This window comes from Balaenoptera ricei, chromosome 1 (assembly GCF_028023285.1).
Source record: "Balaenoptera ricei isolate mBalRic1 chromosome 1, mBalRic1.hap2, whole genome shotgun sequence".
Classification (NCBI taxonomy): domain Eukaryota; kingdom Metazoa; phylum Chordata; class Mammalia; order Artiodactyla; family Balaenopteridae; genus Balaenoptera; species Balaenoptera ricei.
The window spans coordinates 115,945,195-115,955,788 of NC_082639.1; the positions used below are offsets into that span (position 1 = coordinate 115,945,195).

Sequence of the window (10,594 nt, forward strand, 5' to 3'; positions counted from 1 at the left end):
CTTCCTAATTTTCTTTTTAGTTTTCTGCAACTAATAACATGGGGATTTCAACCTGTATTCTGACATGTTTTACATTTTCTTTTCTATTTTCTATTTCTTAATCTCAACCTATCTCCTGTGGGAGAGTTTTCAATCTAATCTTACAAATCAATCTTTTATATTCTAATTGTATTCATTGAACTATATAGCCAAACTCTTATGTTCCAGGAGCCAAATCTCCTGAACTCTGAAGTCTGAAGTCTTAACACTCATATTCTATTTCCTGAGTCAATGTGTTGGGGGAAGGTATTGGAGAAAAAAATGATAGAAGTGTCATTTTTCACAAATAGTGATTCTCATAAGCTGTATTATATCAGAGTTTAGGACACTATATGTAAAATATCCCATGTAAGGGTTTCCAGATGATTGGATTCAGGCTGAGTACCTCTGCATATTGTATAAGTTGGGAGACTTTTAAATTTGAATAGTTTCATGAAGACCATGTACTCCCTAGATCTACTTTTCAAAAAAAAAAACATCGGAAATATATTTCATGAGAGGGTCTGGAACAGCAAGATATGCTATAAAGTTCTGGAGCTTAAATATGAAAAATAGAAAGTGGGAAAAGTAAGAAAGAGTCAGATTTTTCAAGGCCTTCCTAGCTAGGCTAAGGATAAGGAATTGTTCATAAAGAAAATGGGGAACTATTTAAGGATTTCAACTGGGGTAGAAATGTAGTTTATAGAGATAACTTTATCTATGAAAATAACTTATTAGAGAGATTAAGTCTGGAAGAAAGAAATTCAAGCCAACTATTAAATAACCCCAGACAATAAATGCTGTGATTCTGCATTAGAGAGCAGGTAAAAGTCCAGCAAGTCATACAGAGTGAAGTAAGTCAGAAAGAACAAAAAACAAATATTGTATATTAACGCATATATGTGGAATCTAAAAAAATGATACTGATGAACCTGTTTGCAGGGCAGGAATAGAGACACACGTAGAGAATGGATGTGTGGACACAGTGGGGGGAAAGGGGGGTGGGAAGAATTGGGAGATTGGGATTGACATATATACAATACCATGTGTAAAACAGATAACTAATGGGAACCTGTTGTATAGCGCAGGGGCTCAGCTTGTGTTCTGTGGTGACCCAGAAGGGTGGGATGGGGGTGGGGGGGGTCCAAGAGGGAGGGGATATATATATACATATAGCTGATTCACTTCGTTTTACAGCAGAAACTAACACAACATTGTAAAGCAACTATACCCCAATTTAAAAAAAGTCCAGCAAAGGGACAGTGATATGGGCACAAAGGACGTGGTCCAAGCCCCAAGGAGAGATGATGCTAATGAGAACGGACTAAAGGAAGAGCAAAGTGGACAAAGGCAGGTACCCAGCATGCAACTGTAGTGCTGTGGCAGAAGGATATTTATATAAGGTGAGAAGCTGCAGCCTATTTTGCACATCAGTCACTTCAGTCACAGTGGGTGTGGGAGGAGTCAGGACCCAACCACAGACCTTCACAGCCAGGATCTAGCCCTAATGAAGGATGGGAGGAGCACCACGGACTTTGACACTATACAGCCCATATTTTAAACACTGTAAAAATGTCCTGTTTCCAGGCATCCTTCTACCATACCCACCCCTGATCCAACTCAACTAGCATCATTAATAAGGAAAAAAAAGTTAACTCTTCCTAAAGCAGCAGCTCTCAGCACATTTTCCAAATGACACACTTGGTAGTGAAGAGTACCTCTTTGTCACATACACCCAAGGGCAGCACTTTCACATGGCCCGCTCACTCACATAGACACAACCAGTCTTTTAAATTGTCTGTATAAATGTGTCACATTGTATGTTATTTTTCTCTTGTAGGGTCATCCATAACTTGAGACATGGTAAATGAATACAAGAAAATTGTTCTGGTGAAAGGATTACAGAACATGAATGATTATCAGTTTAGCATGATTAAGTCTTTACTGGCCCAGGATTTAAAACTGACTAGAAAAAAGCAAGATAAATACAACAAAATTCAGATTGCTGATGTGATGGGAAAAAAAATTCCCAGGTGCTACCTCTGTCAACAAACTAATAGATGTGTTAGAAGACATAGAAACATTTAAAGACCTTGTAAAAGAACTTAGAAAGGAGAAGCTAAAAGGTAATAAAGAAGATCCCACCCACACTCGCTCTTCTCTGGCCCTCCCCAGTCTTAACTAGGACACCACCTTAGTCATAGTTAATATATTCTTTTCCCAATTTATGACTCATTGGCCATGAAAGTGTTAGTACTGCAGCAGCCAACAGGTTTGACAACGTAGGGCAACCCCTTTCCTATAAAGGAAAGTGGCTGTATGTTGGAGGTTGTATTTAGGGTAAGGATAAAGAATGAAAGAAAGAGGAAATGGATGAGAAGCTGAAACTTGCAGTACATTAGAAATGTTAGAAAATGACGAAATAGTAATTTAAGATTTGTGATTTATTTAAAAAACATTTACCTTTAACCAATTAATGAGTCTGTTCTATTAAGACTATTTGCTCCATGGTTATTACTCCTTCTAGTAATGAAGATGGAGCAGTACTTAACATAAAAAACTACCTCTCCGAGATGTGAAGAACTTTTGTAAAATCACCAGGCAAAATCAAAATTTTTAAAAATCCAAAGACCAATATCACCATTTTGTCATCTCATCAATTTGTATCATAGTTCCTTTCACTGGCTTCTGTAATTTTAACAGATCTTCTAAATAACATGAGCAAGCAGTCAGCATCATGGAAACCTTGGGTTTTATTAAAGGACATGATAGGAGAACAGGGTAGAGAAAGGGTTAAACTGAGGTACATGGGAATCCAGAGGACAGAAGGAACACTGCACAGGGAGTCAGTACAAAAAGGACTGAGGAAGCAGGAGACAGTCTCCCTGCCTGTGTTATTACTATTGGTCCCCTTGCAGCCAGAATGGCTAATGCAGTAGAGGTAGACAAAAGCACACCTAGACCCACAAGCAGGAGCTGAGGGGAAATAACACTGAAACTGCTTCAGCTCTCTTCAAACAGCTCCTCTGGGTTTATTGAGTCTCTGTTTTTATATCAGTTGCAAACTAAGACAAAAAAGGAAAAATTCAGTAAAAAGAGAAATCAGAAAGAAACAAGCTCTGCTACACCGGCACCTACCACAAGTAGTGCTCTGACACCTAGAAGAGTAGGGAAGAATCCTATGGTTCAGGTAAGCTTGTAGTTCCACAGAAGGAACTCTGCTAAGGCACTTGGTTCTTTATTAATATTCCAACAGATCAGATTTACCAAATTGAGGAATTATGGATCATCTTTTTGCCAGGAAAAGAGTGAGGCACAATAAAAATATAGTAAAAACTTAAGTGACATAGATATGGTAACATCATCCTCATTATAAAGATGATGTTAACTGTTAGATTGAAAACACATCTTGCTCGTGCTTACATAAACCTAGATTTTCTAATTCTAAGAACAGTGCTCTTCCCATTATGACACAGAGGTGATTGGAGTAGTAACATGTCTGTGTGAATCAACCATCCCTTTTTTAATGCAACTATATGCCCATTCTTACCTACCGGCCGTCTCTTTTTATATATATATATATAAATTTATTTATTTTATTTTTGGCTGCGTTGGGTCTTCGTTGCTGCACGCAGGCTTTCTCTAGTTGCAGCGAGCAGGGGCTACTCTTCATTGCGGTACATGGGCTTCTTTTTGCAGTAGCTTCTCTCCTTGCGGAGCACAGCCTTTAGGTGCAGGGGTTTCAGTAGTTGTGGTTCTCAGGCTCTAGAGTGCAGGCTCAGTAGGTGCACAAGCTTAGTTGCTCTGCTGTATGTGGGATCTTCCCAGGGCTCGAACCTGTGTCCCCTGCATTGGCAGGCAGATTCCTAACCATTGCGCCACCAGGGAAGTCCCCGGCCATCTCTTTTGGTGGTGGGTTGGAACTACTTGAAGTTTTCAAAGACATCATATTTCATATAAATAGAACCTACTACAATGTAATGAAAATATGTTCTGCTTCTTTTAATACTGAAAACCATTAACAGAGAAATTAAACTACTTTCAGAAAAGAAAAAAAAACAAACTGAAGAAGAGACTGGAACAAAAAGGAATAAGGCATCTCAGGAGCAGATTCAGTCTCTGTACCCTTCAGTAACCAACACACCCACAACCGTGGGCCTTCCTCCACCTCCCCAGGCCTGATCATCAGCTCCATCTTCCACTCACCTACCTGAGGTACACATTTCCTGTTTCTCTTTTCCAAGTTTTCCTCAAGTCAGTAACAGGTGCATTTCACAGTGACTATTGTTAGTCTGTATATAACTATTGTTATTGACAAACTTGCTTTGGCAAAGGTGTTTCCTTTGTCATGGTAAATTGGTCACATTGATGAGAAGCCATATCCAGGTAAAGTCCAATCATTTACAGGTGATCACCATGTGTAATATCCCAGGTCAGACCACTCTGAGAACTTCTGGTCTGTGGAGGTAGATAGCTTGACTCCATCTTTCATGAATACATGACACCCCCCTCCCCACCCCGCTTGCCTCCCATACTTCCTATTACAGATCAGGCAACTTTCCCATTATGAAAGTATTCTGCTGCAACTCAATCAAATCAGGCCACTGTGGAGAGAGGAGATTAGAGGTAAACAAACCTGTCCTCTGTTTTTCTGTTAACATCCAAACCACTGAGAAATACTGTGGATACACTGAAGAGGACATGGTTCTAATCAGATATCTTTTATTTGAGCCAGTTTAGAACAGGGAATTCTGAGCCACTGCATGTCTTTCTCACTACTTGTAGCAGACTATTATTTCTTTGGAAGAGGCAATATTTTGAATCCTCACAATGGCCCCGGGTACTCTAGTGATACTTGAAAACCCTTAATGTTTGTGGTTTGTGGTAGGCACCGTTCTCTGTTTGCAATGCTATCTTAGTTATTTTTTCACTCTTTTTATTTTCTTTAGTCGTTTAAGTGAGTAGAGGACATATTTGAATTTATTATTATATTTTAATCTATCCCTCAAATGTTTCATGACAATGTTCTCATCCTCCATGGCTCTGTGTTGCTCTTGCTGAGGATCATGCTTTAATTCAGAAAGATTATTCTGTTTATAATGGATAGTCTAACTTCTATTCCTGTTGTCTGCTACCTTATACTTTACCAGTTCATTACTGTTTCCTTTCCATTAAGCACTTCCTTTCTAGCCTGACTCCAGGTCCAAATATTTAGGAAGGTTGTGTGGCCCAATGTTATGACTGAGGTTTCACTCAGAGAAAGAGACTTCGTGTTCCCTGCTCAAACTTGTAAGTTTATTTTCCTGTTTCTGTCCAATACAGAACCAGAAAACGCAGGTCCAAAGTAAAGTAGCTGCCAGGAGAAGTGTCCTGCAAAAGGGCCCAATGACAGTGATGGTACTGAAAGCAGCAGAGCCATTTGAATATGAGTCACCAGAAGGGGGGAAAAACACAATGGTTCATGCTACAGTGGTTACTGCAAGTCAGTTTTTCCAAGTGAAGGTTTTTAACACCAACCTTAAAGAGAAATTCACAAAGCAGAAGGTCATTACCATATCAGATTACTTTGAATGCAGAGGAATCCTGGAGATAAACAAAGCATCGTCTGTGTCTGAAGTTGGTCTTGATCAAAAGTCTGAAGTTCCAAACAGCATTGTCAAAAGAGCAAAAGAAACTCCCAAGATAGATAGTCTTTGCAAGCAAGCGTCGGGAACATTTATGTATGGGTTGTTTGTGTTATATCAGGTAATCTCTTAAAATTGTTTTTCATTTTCTCGATCAGTGCCTGAAATTGAATGTCTTCATTTGCCAAGCTCTGCTTACTGACTGAATATTGGAACTCAGTTCTCAGTTCTCTTTCTTGACTAGAGATAGGTGGTCAAGTCTGCCACATAACAGGAAATGGGATTGGGTGGCGTGTTAGCATTCTTCTACCCAAGATACCTCCAAGCAAGTCCTTGAAAAGATTCACCAAGAAACCTTGTCATTTCTCCAGTTATAATTACCTGGTTTCAGACACCATGAACAAGGACTGTGCAGGGTATAAATCAATATGCACATTCTAATAATTTTATCTCAGAACTCCACTGCAAATTCATCACTTTCTTTTTACTTTGAAGAATGGATTGCCTTACTCAGATTGAATTCTGGTTGCGACATGCATCCAGAGTAATAAAGAGATTGGCTTGTATTCTCCTGAATGCATATACATTCAACAGTTAGGCAGATGATATAACAATTCAGTGCTGTCTCCTCTAGATTATTCATTCATTTAATCAGTTATTCATGAACAACTAATTGAAGAAATATTGTATTGCATGGTATTTGGAAAATTGGTAATCTAATTCCCTTATTTATCAAAAACAAAGGCGTAGAGAGTTTTACTGATATGTCAATTTCCAAATTCAGGGTACTAAAGAGTATGATATCTTAAATCCCCCCTAAAATTTACAGATGTCTATGAACTCACCTTACATCTTACATAATTAACTGCTTCATAAACCTGTATAAGTGTCTCCTAAGATAGCCCCTTAATTTACCTCCATTACTTTCTTACACTATCTTTGAGACCATGCCTACAAATGCAATTATAGAATTGATGAGTCATAGCTTACATGAGTGATACATATAGAGTGTGAACTGTGAAACCTACATCAATGGAAATAAAATATTGGAGAAGAGTGAGTAAATGGAGAAGGTAGAGAAAAAAATTAGTGAGTTACCAGAACCTAACCTGTTATATAGATTTTTTATAATCTATTAAGTGAAAAGTTATAGTCGATGTTCATTCATTTCTGCATAAGGAGAGGAGCCACAAATATTCATCAGGGATTTCTGATTCCCCTGATTCCAGTTGTTTTAAGGAAACAAAGCTGCCCTTAAGGTGGAAGCAGTAGAAAATAGGAAGAAAATTCACTGTTCTAGAATTGCCAGATAGAAAAAAATCTAGAAAAAGAAAGGCAAAAATAAAAAATCAAGATAATAAAAGGAAAGTTCTCAGAGAAGACCTTTCCAAAGCCGTATGCATATCTGTGCCTATAACTGCTTTTTTATATCTTGTGTTTATTGTGTCACAAGGGTCTTTCTCATACATATGGAGGTTACTATATTTTCAGGCCCTGAATATTAAATTTCTGTTGAAGAAAAAAGTAAATAAGAAGAACATAATCTATGAAATACAGGATAATACAGGAAAGATGGATGCTGTCGGGAATGGAAAATGGCACAATATCAAGTGTGAGGAAGGAGACAAACGTCGACTTTTCTGCTTTCAACTGAGAACAATTGACCAGAAAGTGAAACTCACATGTGGAAATCACAGCTTCATCCAGGTGGGAACTGGATGGAGAAACATTAGTTTTCCAGAAAGGCAAATAATTTTGTCTGGGTTTTGAGAGCACCAGTTTCTATATTCTTACATATAGAGTCTAGCAGATGGGAGGAAAACACAATGCTCTTGTGTTCGTTTGCAAGTGGAGGATTTTTTAAAGGATGCGAGGAAATGACGTTCATATAGATTTCAAAAGGATTTGATACTAGTGCTAAATAATAAAATATTTGAAGACATTAGGAGGGCAGGGGAATAATTTCACATAGTGGTCAAGAGCAAGGCTTTGAATGGGACTGACCTGATTTGAATCCTGGCTTCAGCACTCACTAGTTGCCTGGTATTGGAGAAACAGGTTAATTGGTCCTCCAAAAGAGTCAAAGTCTCTATCTCATAGGGTTGGTTAAAAGCTAAGTGAGACAATACATATACATTATCTCACTGTCCAACACAAAGTGAGAAATTAGTCTGCATTAGCTACTATTTTTTCTCAGCAAAGTAAAGACATTGGAAAGAGTTCTAAGCCAAGAAAATGACACATGCATGTCCTCAAAAGTGTAAAACAGCATAATGAGTTCTGAAATTCAGTAGATGTGAAAGATTATGAGAGATGAGACTATGGGAGACTATTAAGACATGAAGTGTGGGTGAAGGGAGAAAAATGAGCAGCACTTAATGTCAACTGCTAGGATCTCATTGTGTCTTTCTCATCTCTCCTTCAAGGTCATCAAGACTAAGAAGATAGGAAGGACCAACCAGTTTTCATTTAATTCTGAAAGTTGAAGAGGAGAGCCTCCTTCTTTAAATCTTCAGGTGGCTTTAATACTGATACTCTTAAAGTTGAGACTTATATTTAAACAATAGATTCAGTAGACATAACCCAGCACATTAAGAGATTTTTATACCTGAGCTGTGGATTAGGTTACTGTTACTTTCTTTTATAAAATTTACTTATTATCTAAAATGTTCATCATGTAAAAAAATAAAATTTTCTTTTTTAAAGGTCATCGTTCTCCAAAAGTACTGGATATGGTCTCTTTATTGCAGAAGTGAGCCGCTTGGGGGTAGTTGATTTGTGCACTATGAGCCATACAGGGTGGGGCACACAGAGCCTCATCAACATTAAGGTCTATATTCTGAATGTGATTTCCAAAGGACAAGGCCCTAACCAGGGCCAGCCTAAGGTGATGCAGTTTGGTCCCACAGCCCTGTGTTCAAATCTATAAACCCTGTGCCCTGGAGCAAGGTTTATTTGGTCCACACAAAGAGTTATTTTCTGCAACTAAATCCCCCAGAAGGGGAACATTTGTGTAATTGGTTTCTCCGGAGGAGGCACCATTGGTGATTGACACAAAGATACCAATACTTGCAAGAAGCTTCCTTATCCCTAGCTGGTGTGGAATATCTAGTCCCATTTCTCTGATTTGTAGGTACACTCATTATTAGTTTTCCAACTCTATCTAATTATTCTCACATCTTAAATATGTGGATTTCAGACCCCACATAGGGACATGCAATGAGCAAAAAGTAATGAATAGTGAATTAAATCTATTCTAAGTGACAGTAAATATCACCTAAAAAAATAAAATATCTAACATCAATATTTAAAATATAACTATCGACTTCTGTTTCTGGTGATTGCAGAGAAGCTTACCACCATAAGCAGCAATATTACTCAATAAAATAACATGAGGTGAGAGTTTTCAGTCTTCAAACAACCGGTGGCACAAGAATAAAATCCCTGAGAGAAGGAAAACTCAGAACATAAGCTTTATAATTGCCCAAGATCTCTACCTTGGAAGATTTCCTGATTGCAGGCCAGTGAGCAGGTGTCAAAGTAGAGCATGACAGTCACACCAGGTGAAGGGGTAAATATTAGTTTTCATGGTACCTAACTAGCTGGAATCTGGAGAGAAGGGAGCTATACAGAGGGCTCATTGACTGAGTCCTGGGTTGCACATAAAGAGGGTGAGATAAAATGAGGTCCACCACGGAGCAGCCCCTAGGAGTTTGAGAACAGAACAGAAGAACAAGAGAGCAAAGAGTGCAGGCAACGTTGAATGCTGCCAAAATAGAGACACATATTTAGCACCTGGGCATCAAACTAACAAAATTGAGAAGTTGTTTATTAGGAGTGAACTTTATACAGTAGACTAGCAACTACTCTAGAACCTTCCTAACAAAGCCTAAAACCAAGCCTCAGCCTACTTCAGGAAAAAGATAGTATCTGAGTTGTTGGTTTTTTCCAGCTTTGTTGAGATATAATTGACATATAACATTGTGTTATATATGAGTTATGTACAATGGGATTATCTGATACCATTGTATCTTGAGAAATGATCACCATAATAAGATTAGTTAACACTTTCATCACATCACATAATTACCTTTTTTTGGTGATGATATTTAAGAGACACTCTCTTAAAAACTTTCAAGTATATAATATAGTATTGTTAACTATAGTCACCATGCAATACATTAGATCTCCAGAATTTATTCCTCTTATACCTGGAATGTCATACCCTTTGACTAACATTTTCTCATTTTTCCCAAGCCCTTGTCCATGACAGCTACCAATCTATATCCTGTGAGTTTGTTTATTTTAGATTCCACCTTTAAGTGAGATCATACAGTGTTTGTCTTTCTCTGTCTGACTTATTTCACTAAGCATAATCCCGTTAAAGTCCATCCACCTTGTCACAAATGGCAGCATTTTCTTCTTTCTCATTTCATGACTGAATAATATTTCATTGTGTGTGTGTGTGTGTGTACATACCCATATATGGATGGGCAATTGTATTGCTTCAACCCTTTCGACTACAGGGAATAATAATGTAATGAACATAGGAGTGCAGATATATCTTTGAGACAGTGATTTCACTTCCTTCAGATATATACCCAGAAGTAGGATTGCTGGATCATACTGTACTTTTATTTTTAATTTTTTGAGAAACATCCATACTGTTTTCCAAAGTGGCTGAAGTAATTTAAGTTCCTACTAACAGTACATTTTTCTCCAAATACTCCCAGCACTTATCTCTTGTCTTTTTTTAAACTTACTTTTATTGAAGTCAGGGAGAGTGATTCCTTCAGCCCTGTTCTTCTTTCTCAAGATTGTTTCAGCTATTCAGGGTCTTTTTTGTTTCCATACAAATTTTAAAACTTTTTGTCCTAGTTCTGTGAAAAATGTCGCTGGTATTTTGATAGGGATTGCATAGAATCTGTAGATTACCTTGGGTAGTATGGTCA

At 37.9% G+C, this 10,594-nt stretch overlaps 1 protein-coding gene across 1 annotated transcript; it reads left to right on the forward strand.

The window, feature by feature from the left end:
- Window positions 1-1,878: 1,878 nt before the first annotated feature.
- MNDA (myeloid cell nuclear differentiation antigen) lies at window positions 1,879-8,128 on the forward strand. The gene is given in 6 exon segments (XM_059923994.1): window positions 1,879-2,034; window positions 2,036-2,144; window positions 4,064-4,233; window positions 5,341-5,763; window positions 7,161-7,349; window positions 8,069-8,128. Coding segments are annotated over 6 exon segments (1,107 nt in total).
- The last annotated feature ends 2,466 nt before the right edge of the window (window positions 8,129-10,594 follow it).